Source organism: Balaenoptera physalus, assembly GCF_965194825.1.
Source record: "Balaenoptera physalus genome assembly, chromosome: 3".
Taxonomy (NCBI): Eukaryota; Metazoa; Chordata; class Mammalia; order Artiodactyla; family Balaenopteridae; genus Balaenoptera; species Balaenoptera physalus.
Window position 1 is genome coordinate 83,965,510 of NC_138890.1, and position 21,708 is coordinate 83,987,217.

The 21,708-nt window shown below is 35.7% G+C and overlaps 1 protein-coding gene and 1 long non-coding RNA gene across 9 annotated transcripts in view; both read right to left on the reverse strand.

Annotated features, from left to right (window-relative positions):
• The window catches only part of LOC309657870, an 849,451-nt gene that overhangs the window by 569,007 nt on the left and 258,736 nt on the right, over positions 1-21,708 (reverse strand). The window lies entirely within an intron of this gene.
• KCNN2 (potassium calcium-activated channel subfamily N member 2) overlaps positions 1-21,708 on the reverse strand; it is a 324,148-nt gene that overhangs the window by 84,830 nt on the left and 217,610 nt on the right. The window contains exon 1 of one of the 8 annotated variants that reach the window (XM_082455747.1): positions 4,711-6,157. The exons of 5 other annotated variants lie outside the window; for them this stretch is intronic. Coding sequence is in view for 1 of the 3 variants with exons in the window: in XM_082455746.1 (XP_082311872.1) it covers positions 3,227-3,330 (104 nt within the window). In the remaining 2 variants the exon portion in view is untranslated. Of the gene's footprint in view, positions 1-3,088; positions 3,191-3,226; positions 4,672-4,710; positions 6,158-21,708 lie in introns of those variants that run through there. 2 more of the 8 variants (XM_082455746.1, XM_082455749.1) reach the window with 2 other exon arrangements.

The window sequence follows — 21,708 nt, forward strand, 5'->3', positions numbered from 1 at the left end:
GGGCAGAAGACCTAAATAGACATTTCTCCAAAGAAGATATACAGATTGCCAACAAACACATGAAAGGATGCTCAACATCACTAATCATTAGAGAAATGCAAATCAAAACTACAATGAGGTATCACCTCACACCAGTCAGAATGGCCATCATCAAAAAATCTACAAACAGTAAATTCTGGAGAGGGTGTGGAGAAAAGGGAACCCTCTTTCACTGTTGGTGGAAATGTAAATTGATACAGCCACTATGGAGAACAGTATAGAGGTTCCTTAAAAAACTAAAAATAGAACTACCATACGAGCCAGCAATCCCACTCCTGGGCATATACCCTGAGGAAACCATAATTCAAAAAGAGTCATGTACCAGACTGTTCATTGCAGCTCTATTTACAATAGCCAGGACATGGAAACAACCTACGTGTCCATTGACAGATGAATGGTTAAAGAAGATGTGGCACATATATATAGTGGAATATTACTCAGCCATAAAAAGAAATGAAATTGAGTTATTTGTAGTGAGGTGGATGGACCTAGAGTCTGTCATACAGAGTGAAGTAAGTCAGAAAGAAAAAAACAAATACCGTATGCTAACACATATATATGGAATCTAAAAAAAAAAAAAAAAAAAATGGTTCTGAAGAACCTAGGGGCAGGACAGGAATAAAGATGCAGATGTAGAGAATGGACTTGAGGACACGGGGAGGGTGAAAGGTAAGTTGGGACGAAGTGAGAGAGTGGCATGGACATACATACACTACCAAATATAAAATAGCTAGCGGGAAGCAGTCGCATAGCACAGGGAGATCAGCTCGGTGCTTTGTGACCACCTATAGGGGTGGGATAGGGAGGGTGGGAGGGCGACACAGGAGGGAGGAGATAGGGGGATATATGTATATGTATAGCTGATTCACTTTGTTATAAAACAGAAACTAAGACACTGTTGTAAAGCAATTATACTCTAATAAAGATGTTAAAAATAAATAAATAATGAGGTGTGAGATTAAGTATTCTTGCTGTTAAGCCCTTTTACTATTCTGTCCCCAGCACATCAAAAGATGCAACAGAAATATTTTTCTAATACTGCCATGTCCCACCTCTGGAATTCAACACTTCCTCCTATCTTAATCCTCCCAAATGCCACTGACCCGGCGAAAATTCCATACACCCACATGGGTTTTAGGAATTAGTTTCCAGTGCAGTCTGTCCAAACCAGGCTAAGCATCTCATTATCTAAAACTTTCAAACTCCTTCTATGTTACTGTTGTGGTGCTCCTACATTTTAAACTGTAAATATAGTAAGTATGTTCTCCTGGAATCATTATATAAAGAAATGTCACACCCAGACCACAATACTGAAATCTGGCAGATTGTGGGCAATCTGTTTTTTCTCTCCAAGGAAGTAAACAGCTGCACAGTTGCTTCAGAAATGCTAAGAAGTAGATAAAGGTGAAACGAAATATATTAACAGATTGACTGAGGTAAGATGGGGCTTTGCGTTTTGTTTTGCTTGGGTTTAACTGGTCAAAACATTTAAATATGTTACTATGCCCATAGAACTGGATGATAATCCTTTGGGATAGATAAAAAGCAAGAGAAATGTAATCAGAGAAAAATAAATGTTGAAGGAAAGAAAGTAAGAGAGAAATAAAGCTTTGGAGAGGAAAAAAAATATTACTGCCCACCTAGATGAGGTCTTACTCCTTACACATCACCCAGGCACTGCTGCTTGACCTCCTCTCCCAGCATCACAATTTGCCACCTTCCCACAGGGTGGAGATCCCCTTACACCAGACTACACTACAGGAAGGTAGATTCTTTAATTTCAAATTATATTTTAGGACCACCAATAATTGGAAAAACCCTTGAGTTTATCATAAAGGATCTGAATTATGTAACACTTTCAGTAGTATCCAAATCTGTAAATTTAACTCTTTTTATTTTCTACTTTTAGGTCTTTCCATCTTTAATCTGAAAGTTAATTTTCATGGAGGAATAAGCAGATTTTGCAGAGCATTGTTTATTTAACTGTAACTCATGAGTGTTCACTATAGAAAGCAGATTAGTTTTTTCCCCTACTGTATTAGAAAGCCAGTGCAGTAATAATATCTCGTTTAGAATTTCTAAAATTTCAACAAATAACTCCTACATTTATCCATATCCTCCCTTCCTCTCTCTCTCTCTCTCCCCACTGGCCCTCTCTCTTTCTCCCTCCTGTTAGCGGACACTGTTTTCAATTCCTAGACTGCTGTTCCACTGTTCTGGGAAGAAGTCCATTTAATCTGTGTACCAAATTTATTATGGTTTAAACTATCTCTTGGACAATTCTTTCAGGTTCTATATATAACCAAGTCTATAGTTTTTGTGCCAATTTCTCTTTTGGATAGCTTTCTTTGGATGAAAGACTTGTCCTTAAACTTTTCTTGCAACACGGCACACACACACACAATTTTATAGACATTAAGAAAACCAACCAATCAATAAACAAAAGTCTAAGTCTGTGCTACCCAAAATGGTAGCCACTAGCCAAAAGTGCCTACTTAAGTTTAATTAAAATTACATAAAGTTTTAAAATCTGTACTTTAAAAATATTAGCCACATTTCAAAGGCTCAATACCCACATATGGCTAGTGGCTATCATACTGAATAGCACAAAAGAACAGTGCCATTACCGCAGAAAGCTTGACTGGACAGCATTGTTTTAAAATGTCTACAGAATTTGCAGAAACACTGGAAAACTGAAATACATGACTCACTGATTTTTTTTCTTTCATGTTTTTACATTCCTTCCTTTAACCAAATGAAAAATCTACACAGATGTCTTTCATTAAATGTCAATGTTAGATACAGTTCAAAAATGGAAAAATAAAGTATATTATGAGGATAAAAAATAAACAACCTCCAGTCCAAGTGAGTTTCAGATAAGCATCAAGGTCAAAAGTCAGGACTCTGAATGCAGATTTCATGGGGGGCTGATCTTCTAAGGCCTTATCCACCTAATCATATTTATACAAGGAAAATCAAGACTGTTGATATTAAGGCATTCTCTGCCCTCCTAATAGTTTAATGGTTCCATAGGGCAGTGGTCCCCAACCTTTTTGGCACCAGGGACAGGTTTTGTGGAAGACAAGTTTTCCAAGGATGGGGTGGGGGATGGCTCAGGTGGTAATGTGAGCGATGGGGAGAGACTGGGAGTGGCAGATGAAACTTCACTTGCTCACCCACAGCTCACCTCCTGCTGTGCGACCCTGTTCCTAACAGGCCTCGGACCAATATTGGGACCCCTGCCATAGGGGAAAGAAGACAACCATCTGAACTGTTTATTACTATACTCATACACTCAGGTCCAACACAGTGTGTTACTGACTATCTCAAGGTTGTTAGAAAACCATTCCTAAATCTATTACATTGACCAAACATCGAAAACCTCAAAAATACTACAAAAAAACAATATAAAGTGTTGGGCTGCACCTTGCAGGCCTACAAGCCTTATAGTGGGCCAGCCTTGAGACTGAAGAAAGAGCCCAGAGACAGCAACAGAAACATCAATGGCTTATTGGACAGGGAGAGCTTAAAAGGGTGCTGGAGCCACACCCTACCAGGTGCAGCAGATGGTGGAGAGGACATGGCAGCAGGCTCTGCTCCTTGGGAGAGAAGGAGGCTACCATTCTGGGAGGAATTGATGTCAGGTGGGCTCATCAGTTACCAGGGACTAATTGAGCCCTATAATGAAAAGAATTGGCTACTCATGTGGATGAACAGGGACTGGTCGAGCTGGGGATGTAGAGAGAGCAAGATAACGGCCATCATGAATGGCCTAACCATTTTGATATTTATAAACTACAGCCAATAGATACAGCTTTTTTTAAAGTTTTAAGTCAGAGTATGATGAGCTGCAGAGTGTCATTTCAGATTTCACCTACGATGAAATGACCTTGACTACTCCATTAGAGCGGGAAAAGTGAAATGCTGCTTTCCTGAGAACACACAAGCAGATTAAAGCAAGCAACCTACCCTGCTACCCAGTTCCAGGTTTTCAGTGATAAGGACCCACACCTGGGGGATTAGCAGAATTTAAGGCAATCCTTACTAAGAAGCTTAATAACTAAAAGTAAAATAAAAGTTCAAATGCTCATTAATTTATTTAGTTAATGAACTGTGCCTTCTTGAAGAGAACCCAAAATAAAGATAGTTTCCTTGTAGAATAAATGACTAAATTTTGCTTTTAGATTCATGTAAAAATTTTAAGTGGAAAGGCTCCAAAATGATTACCATCAAATACTTCATATTTACTCCTGAAGGTATGGAAGGGAAGACTTAATAAGAAGAATCTAAAAAGCCTAAGTTAATAAATAGAATTACAAACATGTAAAATAAAATGAATTCCCAGGGTAAAAAAGCAAAAAATTCTGTGATATTTATACTTGGGTCTCTGACTGAACTAAAAGATCGTTTCTTCTTTCAAAAGAAAATCTTGTCAAGAGTTAGACATACATCCACATGATGAAATACTATTCAGCAATTAAAAATAATGCTTCTAGACCTTTGGGTTCTAGTCTGACACGTAGGAGCTTGGAAGTTGTCACTCCCATTCTCACACGAAAAAAGGTGAAAGACTGAAAATCAACAACTCTTCTTAGATCCAGGGAAGGTCATTGGACAGATAACCACCCTGAAAACTAGAGCCACAAGCAGACACAGAAAACCAAAGCTTACCTGGCACAGAAACTGCTCAGAAACTCACTCTGAAGCCAGTGTCTGATAGGAACACTTCAAGGCTAATTGACTAATTGCTGGAGACTGAGCATGAACTAGCTTGAAAGATAAACACAACTCCAGGAGGCCTGAGCCTGGGGCGGGAGTGGCCAAACACGTTGGTGAGTTTCACCACCAGGAGCCCCACCAGGATCTTAGGGGAAAGATCACAGAAAAATTCCATCCTGCTTCCAGAAAGAAGGGAAAAATAACCATTTTACAATAAGCCCAGAGCAATTTGTTTCCCTGAACAAAAGGCTGCACTCATGACTATTTTACCAGAGTCTAATCAAGTGGGGAAAGGGCAATACCCAAATGTCCCCAAAGTCTGACTTGAAGGAAGGGAATTGCCTAACTCCAGCCCCCTCTAGCTTTCTTATATCACCTAAACGGGGAAAAAAGCACCTGAGAAGCATTTGTGAAGATCATAGCCCAGTGATCTGGGCTCACTAAAAGACTGAGACTTAATCATAGCATATAGAATGCTTCCCTCCCCCACACCTCACTACCACATCAATAGGGCTTCTGTATAATAACAGGGGATTACAATGGACCAGTTTACCTCAGTTCCTTTTACCCAATATCTTATGTCTAGCTTTCCAAAACAAAAAAACACAAAAACAAAAAACAAAAAAAAGAAGACATGCTAAAAGTAAAAAAAAAAAAAAAAAAAATTGAGGAGAAGCAGCAGCAAGCATCAATCAGACTCAGATATTATACATGTCAGAGATGTTGGAGTTCTCAGACGAGGATTTAAAATAATATAATTAAAATACTAAGGAATATGATGGAAAAAATAGACAACATGCAAGACACATTAACAGTACAAGGAGAGAGAGATGGAAGCTGTAAGAAAGAACCAAACAGAAATTCCAGAGGTTAAAAACAAAACAAAACAAAACACTGTAAGACTGGATAAGGCTGAAGCTTGAAGATATGTCAACAGAAACTTCCAAAACAGAAGACAGATAAGAATAAACACTGAGACATGATACTATACATAGATAATCCTAAAGATGCCACCAGAAAACTACTAGAGCTAATCAATGAATTTGGTAAAGTTGCAGGATACAAAATTAATGCACAGAAATCTCTTGCATTCCTATACACTAACAACGAAAGATCAGAAAGAGAAATTAAGGAAATACCCCCATTCACCACTGCAACAAAAAGAATGAAATACCTAGGAATAAACCTACCTAAGGAGATAAAAGACCTGTATGCAGAAAACTATAAGACACTGATGAAAGAAATCAAAGATGACACAAACAGATGGAGAGATATACCATGTTCTTGGATTGGAAGAATCAATATTGTGAAAATGACTACAGTACCCAAAGCAATCTACAGATTCAATGCAATCCCTATCAAATTACCAATGGCATTTTTTATAGAACTAGAACAAAAAATCTTAAAATTTGTATGGAGACACAAAAGACTCTGAGTAGCCAAAGCAATCTTGAGGGAAAAAAATGGAGCCGGAGGTTATCAGACTCCCTGACTTCATACTATACTACAAATCTACAGTAATCAAGACAATATGGTACTGGCACAAAAGGAGAAATATAGATCAATGGAACAGGATAGAAAGCCCAGAGATAAACCCACGTACCTATGGTCAACTAATCTATGACGAAGGAGGCAAGGATATACAATGGAGAAAAGACAGTCTCTTCAATAAGTGGTGCTGGGAAAACTGGACAGCTACATGTAAAAGAATGAAATTAGAACCCTCCCTAACACCATACACAAAAATAAACTCAAAATGGATTAAAGACCTAAATGTAAGACCGGACACTATAAAACTCTTAGAGGAAAACAAAGGCAGAACACTCTTTGACATAAATCACAGCAAGACCTTTTTTGACCCACCTCCTAGAGTAATGGAAATAAAACCAAAAATAAACAAATGGGACCTAATGAAACTTAAAAGCTTTTGCACAGCAAAGGAAACCATAAACAAGACGAAAAGACAACCCTCAGAATGGGAGAGAATATTTGCAAACGAATTAACAGACAAAGCATTAATCTCCAAAATATATAAGAAGCTCATGCAGCTCAGTATTCAAAAAACAAATCCAATCCAAAAATGGGCAGAAGACCTAAATAGACATTTCTCCAAAGAAGACATACAGATGGCCAAGAGGCACATGAAAAGCTGCTCAACATCACTAATTATTAGAAAAATGCAAATCAAAACTACTAATGAGGTTTTGATTTGTGAGGTACCACCTCACACTGGTTAGAATGGCCATCATCAGAAAATCTACCAACAACAAATGCTGGAGAGGGTGTAGAGAAAAGGGAACCCTCTTGCACTGTTGGTGGGAATGTAAATTGATACAGCCACTATGGAGAACAGTACGGAGGTTCCTTAAAAAACTAAAAATAGAATTACCATATGATCCAGCAATCCCACTACTGGGCATATACCCAGAGAAAACCATAATTCAAAAAGACACATGCACCTCAGCGTGCATTGCAGCACTATTTACAATAGCCAGGTCACAGAAGCAACGCAAATGCCCACTGACAGACAAATGGATAAAGAAAATGTGGTACATAAATACAATGGAATATTACTCAGCCATAAAAAGGAACGAAATTGGGTCATTTGTAGAGACGTGGATGGACCTCAAGACTGTCATACAGAGTGAAGTAAGTCAGAAAGAGAAAAACAAGTATCGTATATTAATGCATATATGTGGAATCTAGAAAAATGGTACAGATGAACTGGTTTGCAAGGCAGAAATAGAGACACAGATGTAGAGAACAAACGTATGGACACCAAGAGGGGAAGGGGGGGGCGGTGGTGGTGGTGGGATGAATTGGGAGACTGGGATTGACATGTATACACTAATATGTATAAAATAGATAACTAATAAGAACCTGCTGTATAAAAAAATAAAATAAAATTCAAAAAAGAAAAAGAAAAAGAAAACAAAAGAAAAAGAATAAACACTGAAAAAAGTAACACAGAATGTTCAAGAACTATGGTACAACTATAAATGGAATAACATACATGTAATGGGACTACCAGAAGGAGAAGAGGGAAAGGAAAAGGAGAAACATCTGAAGCAATTATGACTGAGAATTTCCAAAAATTAATGTCAGACACTAATCAACAGATCCAGAAAGCTCAGAGAACATTCAGCAGGATAAGTGCCAAAAAATCAACACCTAGGGACATCATATTCAAACTACAGAAAATCAATGATAAAGAAAAATCTTGAAAAAAAGGCTTAGAAATAAAAAAAGTTACCTATAGAGGGGAAAGAATAAGAGGTACACCAGATTTCTCAGAAATCATACAAGCAAGAAGAGAGAGGATTGAAACATTTAAAGTCTTGAGAGGAAAAAAACCCACCAGCCTAGAATTCTATATCCAGAGAAACCATCATTCAAAAGTGAAGGAGAAATAAAGACTTTCTCAGACCAACAAAAATTGAGGGAATTTGTTGTCAGTGATCTTGCAAGAAATGTTAGAAGTTTTTCAGAGAGAAGGAAAATGATACAGATTAGAAACTTGTATGTATTTAAAGAAAATAAGCATTAGAGAAGGAATAAGTGAAGGTAAATTAAAAAAAATTTTTTTTTTCTTATTCTTTATTGATCTAACAGACAATAGTTTTGTTAAAATAATAACAGCAACAATGTATATGGTCATTATATATTATGGATAAATGAAATAAATGACAGCAATAATATAAGAGATGGGAGGAAAGAATTAAGAATACTTTGTTATAACAGACTCGCACCACCCAGTGAAGCGATACAGAGGCATGCTGGAGAGATATTGCTGGTTCAGTTCCAGACCATTGCAATAAAGTGAATATTACAAAAAAGCAAGTCACACGAATTTTTTTGTTTCCCAGGGCATGTAAAAGTTATGTTTTCTCTATACTGTAGTCTATGAAGTGTGCAATAGCATTATGTTCATAAAACAATGTACATACCTTAATTTAAAAATACATTGTTCTAAAAAATGCTGTCATCTGAGATTTTAGTGTATGATAGTAGTAACATCAAAGATCACTGATCATAGATCACCATAACAAATAACAGTAAAAATGTTTGAAATATTGTGATAATTATCAAAATGTGAGACATAGACATGAAGTGAGCAAATACTGTTGGACAAATGGCGCCAAAAGACTTGCCTGACACAGGGTTACTGCAAATCTTCAATTTGTAAAAAATGCAGTATCTGTGAAGTCCACTAAAGTAAAGCACAATAAAACAAGGTATGATGTAGTGTTATTTGAAAGTGGACTTGGATTCGTTGTAAATGTCTACTGCAAACTCTAGGACAACCACTGGGGGGAAAAATATATAATTGATAGGCTAAGAAAGGAAAGAAAGTGGAATTATATAAAATGCTCAATTAAAACCAAAGAAGGCAAAAAGAGTGAAAGACAAAAAAAAAGAGAAGGAATAAGAGCAATGAATAGAAAACAACAACAAATATGGTAGCTATTAATCCAACTATATTAATAATCACTTTAAATGTCAATGGTCAAAATACACCAATTAAAACACAGAGACTGTCAGAATGGATGAAAAACCAAGAGCAAACTATATGTTGTCCACAAGAAACCCACTTCAAAAATGAAGATACATATGAATTAAAAGTAAGAAGATAGAGAAAGATATATCATGGCAACACTAATCAAAAGAAAGCCAGAGTATCTATATTTCAGACACAGCAGACTTCAGAGCAAGGACAATTATCAGGAATAAAAAGGGGGTTATTATATAATGATAAAAGAGCCAATTTTCAAAGAAGACATAAAAATCCTTAATGTGTATTGGCCTAACCACGGAGCATCAAAATATGTGAATCAAAATCTGGTAAATATGCAGAAGAAATAGGTAAATCCACTATTACAGGTGGAGACTTCAACACTTTGTTATTAGTCACTGAAAGATGCAGCAGGCAGAAATTAGTAAGGATGTAGTTGAACTGAACAGCATGATCAATCAGCTGGATCTAATTGGCATTTATAGAATACTTTACACAATAACAGCAGAATACCCATTCTTCTCAAGATCACAGAATATTCACTAAGACAGACCACATTCTAGACCATTAAACACACCTTAAAAATCATACTATAGACGTTCTCAGAGCACAGTGAAATTAAACCAGAAATCAATAACAGAAAGATAGCTGGAAAATTCCAAATATTTGTAGATTAAACAACATACTTCAAAATAGCACAAAGGTCCTAGAACACGTCTCAAGAGAAACTAAAAAATATTTTGAACTAAATGCAAATGAAATCACTACTTATCTTAATTTGTAGGGTGAAGTGAAAGCAGTGTTTAGAGGGAAATTTATAGCACTGAATGCTTATATTAGAAAAGAATAAAGATCTAAAAAAATAACCTAAGCCCCGACCCTAGGGTACTAGAGAAAGAAGGGCAAATTAAGTCCAAAGTAAGCAGAAGGATAGTAGTAATAAAAATCAAAGAAATTAATAAAATTGAAAATAAGAAATCAATAGAGAAAAATCAACAAAACCAAAAGCCTGTTCTATGAAAAGATCAATAAATTGATAAATTTCAAGCTAGGCTAATGAAAAAGAGAGAGAAAACAAAAGTTACTAACATCAGAAATGAAAAAGGAGTCATCAATACTGATCCCATGGGTATTTAAAGGATTATAAAGGAAATAATAAACAACACTATGCCCACAAATTTGATAACTTAGATGAAATGGACCAATTTCTTAAAAGATATAATCTACCAAAACTCGCAGAAGGAAAAAAAAAAAGATAATCTGAAAAGGCCTATTATTGATTAAATAAATTGAATAAATAATTAATAACTTTCAAAATAGAAAACAGCAGGTCCAGATGGGTTTGCAGATGAATTTTACCAAACATTATAAGGAAGAAATTATACCAATACTCTACAATCTTGTCTAGAGACAGAAGCAGAGGAAATATTTCCTAACTCATTCTATGAGGCCAAAATTACCCTAATAACAAAACCAAAGACATTTCAAGAAAGTAAAACTATAGACCAATATCTCTCAAGAATGTAGATGCAAAGATTCTCAACAAAATGATAACATATCAAATCCAACAATGTATAAAAAGAATTACATACCATGACTAAATGATATTTATTTTAGGTATACAGGGCTGGTTCAACATTTGAAACCACATCAATAGGCTAAAGAAGCAAAATTAAATGATATTATAAAAAGATGAAGAAAAAACACTTGTCAAAATCCACCACCCATTCATGGTAAAAACTCTCAGCAAAGTAGGAATAGAGAGGAACTTCCTCAACTTAGTAACTAAAATCTACTAAAGCCCTATGGCTGAAATCACACATAATGGTGAGAAATTAGGTACTTTCCTGCTAAGATCAGGAACATGGCAAGTATGTCTCTTCTTACCATTCCTATTCAACGTTGTACTAGGAATTTTAGTTAATGTAATAAGATAAGAAAAAGAAACAAATGGTGTGCAGACTGGGAAGGAAGAAATAAAACTGTCTTTGTTCATATATGACATGATTTTATATGTAGTAAACCTCCAAAAACAAAGAAAACTCCTAAACTAATAAGCAATTATAGCAAGATTGTAGTATACAAGGTTAACATACAAAAGTCAATTGCTTTCCTATATACATGCAATAAACAATTGGATTTGAAATTAAAAACACAAACCATCTACATAAGCACTCCCCAAAATGAAATACTTAGGTACAAATCTAACAAAATATGTATGGGATCTGTATGATGGAAATTACAAAAATCTGATGAAAGAAACCAAAGAAAAGCTAAATAAGTGGAGAGATATTCAATTTTCATGGATAGGAAAACAGAATATTGTTGAGATGTCAGTTCTTCCCAATGTGATCTACAGATTTAATACATTCTCAATCAAAATCACAGCAAGTTATTTCATGAATATCTATGAAAAGACAAAAGACCCAGAATAGCCAATATAACATTGAAGGAGAAGAAAAAATTTGGAAGAATGACACTACTTGATTTTGGGACTTACTATAAAGCTACAGTAATCAAGACATGTGGTATTGGTGAAAGATTAGATAAATAGATCAAGGGAACAGCATAGTGAGGCCATAAAACAGACCCACACAAATAGTCAGCTGACTTTTGACAATGGAACAAAGGCAAATCAGTGGAGAAAAGATAGTCTTTCAATAAATGGTACTGGCACAACTGAATAGACACAGGCAAAAAAAAAAAGATGAATATAGACCCTGACCTTACACCTTTCATGAAAAATAACTCAAAATGGATTGTAGCCCTCCATGTAAAATGCAAAACTTTAATACTTCTAGAAGATATCACAGAAGAAAATCTAGGTGATCTTGGGCTTGGCAATGAACTTTTGTAGGCAACTCTAAAGGCGCGATCCATTAAAGAAAACACTGATAAATTGGACTTCGTTAGAATTAAAAAGCACTGCTTTGCTAAAGACACTGTTAAAAGAATGAAAATATCAATATAAGCCACAGACTGGGAGAAAATATTTGCAAAACACACATTTGGTAAAGGTCTGGCACATAAAATATACAAAGAACCCTTAAAACTCAACAATATGAAAATTAAATTAAAAATGGGTAAAATATCTGAACAGACACCTCTTCAGAAAAGACATACAGATGGAAAATAAGCATATGAAAAGATGCGCAACATCATGTCATTAGAAACTGTAAATTAAAACAAGATACTACTGTACATCTATTAGAATGGCTAGAATTCAAAACACTGACAACACTAAAATGCTGGGGAGGATGTAGAGCAAAGGAGCTCTCATTAGTTACTGGGAGGAATGCAAAATGGTATGGCCACTTTGGAAGGTAGTTTCTTACAACTCTAAACATACCTTTATCATAGGATCCATCAATCGCACTCCCAGGTATTTACTCAAATGAGTTGAAAGTTATGTCCACACAAAACTTGCATACAAAATATCTATAAAAGCTTTATTTATAATTGCCAAAACTTGGAAGCAACCAACATTTCCTTTAATAGGTGAATAGATAAACAAATTGTGGTACATCCAGACAATGGAATATTATTCAGTGCTAAAAAAAAATAACTATAAAGTCATTAAAAGACATGGAGGAGCCTTAATGCATATTGCTAAATGAAAGAAGCCAATCTTAAAAGGCTACATATTGTATGATTCCAACTATATTACACTGAAGAAAAGAATAGGCAAAACTGGGAAGACAGTAAGAAAGATCAATGGTTGCCATGGGTTTGGGGTAGGAAGGGAGGAATGGATAGGTGGGAATGAATAGGTAGAGCACAGGGAATTTTTAGGGTAGTGAAACTACTCTGTATGCTATTGTAATGGTAGACACATGTCATTATACATTTTTTCAAACTCAGAGAATGTACAACACCAAGAGTGAACTCTTATGTAAATTATGGACTTTGCTTGATAGTGATGTGTCAATGAAGGTTCAGCACCTGTAAAAAGGATACCACTTTGGTGCTGGATGTTGATGGTGGGGAAGGCTATGTGTGGAGAGTTGAGGGGGTATGTGGGAATTCTATTTTCTTCTCAATTTTGCTGTGCATCTAAAACTACTCTAAAAAATGAAGTCTATTAAATATTAAAACATGCTTCTATATCACAACTGTAATAGTATAATGTTAAAAAGGTACAATATTATATATAGTATGACCTCAATTGAGTGAGAGGCATTATGTTAAACACTAGGAAAAAGTGATGAAGAGAACAGATTACAGTCCCTACAGCCAAAGAGCTCACAGTCTGGTGAGAAAGACAATCATCAAAACAAAAGGTCATGCAAATAAATATGTGGTTGCAAACTATAACAACTATTTTCAAGAAATGTACCAGGAGCCCACCATGGGCCTAATTTAGATAGGAAATGGGAGTAGCATGGTACTAAATGCCAGGCAATGTGACTTTGAGGAAGTGACATTAAGACTGGGACCTAAAAGAGGAGTAGGGATTAACCTTGTGAAGAGATGGATGAAAGAACAAGTATGAGGATGTTTGCTCCCAGAATGGCATAGGTGCCCGTAACTGGGGGAAGATAAGTATGGTAAACACATGTAATGGAGTGCTACCCAGAGCTAGCATGAATAAGCTAGATTTGCAAACAGCAACATAGATGGATCCCAAAACAGTGTTGGGAAGGAAAAAGAAACTGAATGAGATATATCACACAATACCATTAATGACACTTAAAAGCACATGCACTCACAGAAAACACGATGCATCTTTCAAAGATGGACGTATCTCTAAACACATACTTAATAAAACTGAATGGCTATTTTTGTGGGAAAGGGAAAGGGGAGACTAGGCATGGGATCTGAAGACAAAAAATAATAATATAATAAAATAAAACTAATAAAGACTAATATAGATGGAATGAATAGCGGAGTATGACAGACTCAATTCTGCAAGTGAAGTACAGAACAAGAAATGAAGACATTGGAAGGGGAATATGCTGGTAGAGGAAACAGCACATTCCAAAACACCAAGACAAGAAAAGTCTTGGCTTTTTGAGAGCCCAAACAAAAGACTTGTGTAGTATCTGGAGCAACGAGAGGGGCAGAGGAGGAGAGAGTGGCTAAAGATGCAGTTATGGGGGAAGCACAGGCCAGGCTAGTGTGTCCTCAAGACTTCATCAGGGGCTTTGGATTACATCCTGGTTACAGAGTCTTGAGAAGTGAAAAGCCAATAAACAGAATGAAATTTAAAAAAAAAATCAGGAAAGACAGAGTATTAACACTGACTACATCTGGATGAAATTATTTTAGGTGATCTTGTAAAAATTTTACCTGTGTTTTAAAAATACTTTTAAAATAAATACTTGTATAGATAGAAAAGCAGGTTATTTTGAAAACATGTTTTTCAAAGGTGTTCAAAACTAATATTTTTATAGGTTCAAGGAACAGAATTAGAATTATGCTTCAGGAGATATCAACTATTCCATAGTATAACAACATACTGCAAATACATCTGAAAGAGCTAATATTTCCCTTTAAAGGGTGTAGTGGATTCATTTAATGCTTGTTCCTTTAAAGCATTTATTACTTTTTATATTTGTTATTAAAACATTCTTTCATTATTCTAATGAGAAAATCCTCATAAAAATGAGACTGAAATGAAAAACCACAGTCTAGCAAAATTACTTTGTAAAATTGAGAATGAATATAGATAAGAGCTATCATCTTTTCATTGAATAAATATGAAAGATATAAAGAAACAGAAGAGGGAATAATCATTGAGCAGCCCTTAAATGCACTGAAATAAATACAGTTTACTCCCAACTTGTGACAGAATTAGGCCTGAGGCATTACATTCCGCTCTTCCTTATCTTCTCATGCATATATGGCCCTTTCATAAGAGCAAATGCCCATTACAATGCATTCCAATTTCACAAGAGACAAAGGCACATACAATTTAGGTCTGAAATAGCACTTTTAAATTAATGCTACTGATCAAAAGCAAAACAGAACTTTCCCTACTAGACATCATGATGTAGTCACAAAATGGAACAGTATACAGTAAAGAAAACAAACTACAGATATATGCATCAATATGAATGAATAAACAATCTATAATAGGAAAAAAAATGAATGCTACTAATTTATTTATACACGTCTATGATGGATTCACTCTGTTACGATGCAATGCTAAGTAGGGCAAAAGGCATCATTAAAAAATTAAGCACAATAAAACACTTAAGTGTTCAAAGACCTATAGGTGATTTAGTTTATTCCTCACCTTATTAATAAGGCTGTCTCATAGCATCCAAACCAATCTCCAAAACTTTTTCAAGAAAGAGGTTTTCTTTATCTGGGGAAGACACCTATATTAAAAGCTATGAGGAAATATTCCAGGAGAAATCAGCACACAAGAGGAATAGTCTTCTCTATAGAGTGCATTTATCACCAGCTGGAGTAAAGCAGCTTCAGAGAATAGAATCTATAAACCCTGAGACCAACATTAATATTATTCAGGTTTTAATGAACAAGAGTGGGATTAGTTTGGTGGGAATTTATAAGCCAGAAAAATACCCACAGAGCCACTTGAGCTGTTGTCCTCCTCTGTAATTCCCCATCCCCACCTATTGGCCAATCCTCACATTGGCCAATCCCCCTCCTCCTCCACCAGCCCTATTTAATGACTCTCCTCTTCTTTCTCCCCTGTAGCCTGAGCACTCCCACTGCACCCACATGTCAATTTTTTTTGATATTGTTAATTGGAAAATCTTTCCAAGAAATGGCAAGATTTCTAAAGTACCTGGCGAGCAGAAAGGAGAGACCTTGGTGAGGCAGAAGTCAGAGAAGTTCCAGGCCAAGTTTGCTCTGGGAAAAGGTATAGGGTAAGAAGAGAACAGTAAGGGAAACAGGCGTGTGCAGTGGCAGGACAGAGATGACTTCAGTATCTTTAAGGTCATAGGCAACAGGTATGTTCCCACGTGGTTTATTTGGAAAGAATCATTAAAATGTCTATGAAATGTGAAACTGTCCTTTCCTTTTAAGAGCCTTATAGTGCTTCAACCCATGGAAAGATTCAGAACTTAATTTTATGTACTTCCATTAGAAAATCTGCCTACAAACTGAGGGAAAAGATTGGAAAGGTAAAACTATAACCTTAAAAAGCACCTACTAGACATGATGTGAAATGAACAATTCAGGTGATTTTCCTCCCTTCTCAATATGAAACGATTCAATACATGAGTCAAAAAAAATTCTCATTTGAGTGCTATTCTTCATCCCATAACAGCACTGAAAAGTGCTACCATGTTTTAAAAACTTAGTTCAAATAACCATTGATATTCCAGGTATTCACATTTGGCAGAAATTTTAGGAATAAGTAAGATGGGGCAGAAAGTCAGAGGAGAGGGCCAAAAAGACATCAATAAATTCTTTCAAACATTTAAAGAATTAATAATAATTATTCATAAACAGTCCTGAAAAAGAGGAGGGAATATTTCATAATTCATTCTATTAGCTAGTATTCACCTGATATTAAAATCAGTAATAAACATCACAAGAAAAAACTATAGACCGATATCTCTTGTGAATTTGGATGCAAAAATTATCAAAAAATACTGGCAAACCAAACCTAGCAATATATAAAAATAATTATACAGCATAACCAAGTGGGATTTATCCCAGGAACACAAGGTTGGTGTAACATCCAAAACTCAATTAATGTATACTATACTGGCAGAATAAAAAACAAAATCACCTGATCATCTCAATAGACAAGAAAGTATTCGACAAGGTCTAACACCCTTTCATGATAAAAATGCTCACCAAAGTAAGAATGTAAGGGAACTTCCTCAATCTGAAAAAGGCCTAAAATCTAATCTATGAAAAACCCTCAGCTAACATCACACTTAGTGGTAAAAGACTGAATACTTTCCCTATAAGGTCAGGAACAAGACAAGGATGTCCACTCTCACCACTTCTACTCAACATTGTACTAGACACTCTAGCACAGCAGTTCGCCAAAACATGAAATAAAAGACATTTATATTGGGAAGGAAGAAGTGAAACTATCTCTATTTGCAGATGACATGATCTTGTAGACATTCCTAAGGAATCCACTAAAAACATTAGAACTAATAAAATCAGCAAGGTGACAGGATCCAAGATCAAGATACACAAATCAACTGTATATTTGTAATGAACAATCCAGAAATGAAATTAAGAACATAATTCCATTTAAAATAGCATCAAAGAGAATATTTAGGAATAAATTTAAGAAAAGAAGTACAAAACATATACTCTGAAAAGTATGAAACATTGCTGAAAGAAATTAAAGATTTAGATAAACAGAAAAAAGGAACGAAAGTGGGTCATTTGTAGAGACTTGGATGGACCTAGAAACTGTCATACAGAGTGAAGTAAGTCAGGAGAAAAACAAATATTGTATATTAACACATATATGTGGCATCTAGAAAAATGGCATAGATGATCTTATTTGCAAAACAGAAATAGAGACACAGATGTAGAGATCAAACACAGGGATACCAAGAGGGAAAGGGGGGTGAGATGAATTGGGAGATTGGGATTAACATATATACACTATTGATACTATGTATAAAACAGATAACTAATGAGAACCTATTGTACAGCACAGGGAACTCTATCCAATGCTTTGTGGTGACCTAAATGGGGAGGAAATCCAAAAAAGAGGGGATATATGTATACGTATAGCTGATTCACTTTACTCTACCACAGAAGCTAACATAACATTGTAAAACAACTATACTCCAATAAAAATTAATTTTAAAATAACTAACTAACTAAATAAAAAGACATGTGATGTTCATACATCAGAACATTTCATCTTCTTAAGACAGGAAACACTCCCCAAAGCGATCTACAGATTCAACGCAATCCCTATCAGAATCTCAGCTTGCTTCTTTGTAGACACTGACAAAACTGACCCTAAAACTCACATGGGATTTCAAGAGACTCAGAATAGCCAAAACAATCCTGAAAAAGAGGAACAAAGCTGTGGACTGATGCTCTCCAATTTCAAAATTTACTACCAAGCAACAATAATCAATTAATCAATCAATTTTACTACCAAGCAACTACCAATCAAGACAAAACAGAACTGAAATAAGGATAGACATAGAGATCAATGGAACAGAAATAGAGAGCACAGAAATAAACCCATATGGTCAACTGATTTTCAACAACGGTGCCAAAAGCATTCAGTGGAGGAAAGAAGTCTTTCAAGAAATGGTGCTGGGACAAATGGATAGTCACATGCATAAGAATGAATTAGGAATCTCTTCTCATGCCACATATGAAAATTAACTCAAAATGGATGAAGGATCTAAATGTAAGAATTATACAAATAACTCTTAGAAGAAAACTTAGCGGTAAATCTGTATGAACTTAAATTTGGCAATGGATTCTTAGATATGAATCAAAAGCATAAGCAACAACAACATATAAATAGGGCTTCATTTAAAACTTCTGTTTCCAAGTACACCATCAATAAAGTGAAAAACAACACACAGAATGAAAGTATTTGCAAATTTTATATTTAATAAGAGATTTGTATCTAGAATATATAAAGAACTTTTTCAGTTTAATACTAAGAAAACAAATAACCCAATTAAAATATGAGATAAAGATATGAACAGACATTTTCCAAAGTATACAAATGGCCAATGAGCACATGAGAAAATGTACATCATCACTGGCTGTTAGGGAAATGCAAATAAAATCCGCAATGAAACACCACTTTACACCTAGTAGGATTGGTTAGACTCAAAAAGTCAGACAATAACAAGTGTTGATGAGAATGTGAAGGAACTGGAAGCCTTACACACTCCTGTTGGCAATGTAAAATTGTGTAGACACTTTGGCAGCTACTCAAATGATTAAACATAGACTTACTACATGATCCAGCGATTCCACTCCTAGGAATAAACCCAAAAGAACTGAAAAATATGTGCATGCAAAAACTTGTACATGAATGTTCACAGCAGCATTATTCATAATAGCCTAAAGGTGGAAACAACCCAAATGTCCATCAACTGACAAATGGATTTAAAAAATGTGGTGTATTCATAGAGTGGAATATTACTGGGCCATATAAAGGATTGAAGTATTGATATATGCTACAAGTACTGATATATGTGTATTGTTACTCAATAAAACTATTACTTTTTTTTGAAAAAGATCACTGAACTGAAATACACACAGTTCAACAAATGTTCATTGTCAGCATGACCAAGAGTACGAGGTAGAACAGTGGGAAAGGATGAAGAATTTAATCACAGTAAGGGAAGTAGTTGCAATCAAGTCTGAAAGTTGAATAAAAAATTGCAGAAGAAGCAGGTAAGGAAAGGACATGAAGGTGAGACTTGGGGGTGAGAATCAATTCCATCTAAGGAAGGTGGCTTCTGAATTCCCTCTTTCTGGAACAATTGGAAGAAAAGGGCTGGCATGTCCATCTGCAGCGTGGGTAGATCTAGTGATCAGATGAGCACAGTCTCTATGTCCTGTGTGCGTCCTCAGTGAACAGCTGGGTCACTACTTCAGACTTCCTGGGAGGAAAGAACTCTCCCCAAAGCGGGCTAAATGTTTAAACACCAACTAGGCTCAAAATTTATCAGAGATAATACCATATAACAACCCTAATAATCTGTTATTTTTACCAGAGTTGTGATTTTATGCTAAGAGATACTAAATCATTTAAGTTTATAAAACAGTGTTAGAAAGTTTAAGGGAATTTGATTTGCTCTAAGGTTAGTTTCTTAGATTAATAAGAGTAATTTAAGGGTTTGAGAAGCTTGGCTTGTTTGTGCTATAAATGTTTCTTGCCAGGCATTTGAAAGGCTTAAAAAGAAAAATGAATATATTAAATTGTAACAGAACTTAAAACAGTGAAGGCAGTTTAATTAACCAAGTTTGTAAATGAGAACAACTGTTTAAGAATTTAGTCTTATCAACTTGAATTAATCAATCATTAATAAAGGGAACAGTAAAGCTGCCTGTTTTTCACTTTACTATATTTATCAACAATATATTGAGATTCATAAATTGAGCTTAAATTCTTAAGGGAGACTAGGTTTCAAATATGTAACCTTAAGTAGATAATTAAAATTTTACAACCTAAGTAACATACACTCTTCTTATGTAGAAAAGGCCCCAGACTTTCGTTAAAATACTAATTTTTACATAAATTTCTTTAAATAACCCAATGATGCTTTTAAATACGGAGAGTAAAACTAGCAGAATTCTTTCATTCAATAAATATTCTGGAGTGCCTACTACGAGCCAAACAGGGTTCTAAGTGCTGGAGATACAGCAGAAACTAGAAGAAATCAAGTCCTGCTCTGCATGGAGCTTATGTTCCAGTAGGAGAGATCGGCAAAAACAAAAAAATATTTATGTATTTGATAATATTTCTAAACACATATTTATATCATACATAAGAGTGGAGGGCAGGATGACTTAGAACATGGATTCTGAAGTCAGATAGCCAAGCACAAATGCTGGCTCCCTTATGTTCCAGCTGTGTGATCTCAATAAGTGACTTAACCCTTTGGTGCCTCAGTTTCTTCATTTATAAACTGGGCGGGGGGATAGTAATATAGCTACCGTATAGGGTTATTAAGAAGTTTAATGAATTAATAGACGTAAAGCACTTAGAACATTGTCTGGTATGCAGAATGTACTATGGATTTTGTTATACAGAATGTCAGGTAATAAGTGCTATGAAGGAAAACAAAGCAGAGTAAGGGAACAGACAGCGATGCATCTGGGAAGGGAGAGGGGACAATTTTCATTGTGTTGTCAGGACTCATTTCCCTGAAGAGGTGACGTCTGATCCAGGGGCTGAGTGTTGTGAGGAAAAGCACGTGCAAAAGTGGGGAAGGCATTCAGGGCAGAGGGAAGTGCAAAGGCCCTGAGGAGGGGGCAGGTTTGAGGAGTGTAAGGAAGAGGAGGTCAGTGGGAAGCAGCCAGAAAGAAAGGCCTTTGGATTTGTTCCAAGTATAATGGAAAGTTCCTGGAGGGTTTTGGTGAGGAAAGTTACCTGATCTTATTTACATGTTGAAGGATTTCTGGCTGCCGGGTGGGGAATCTGATATAGGGGCAGAGTGGCCCCAGGGAGTCCAGGTAGTAGGCAATTATGTGAGTCATCCTTTTTTTTATTTAAATTTTTAATTGAAGTATAGTTGATTAATAATATGTTAGTTTCAGGTATATAGCCAAGTGTTTTGGTGTGAATCATTCTTTACAACCTATTTTCCCTCAAGAATGAGAAATGGGGGTGACTTGGATTAGACTGGGAGCAGGCAGGTACTAGAAGGTAAATGGACGCTGGATAACACTTTGAAGGGACAGCCAACAGGATTTGCAGGTGAGATGCTTTTGACAGTCGAGAGCCTTATTACTCAAAACGTGGTCCTTGGACCAGCAGCATCAGTATCACCCGGAAG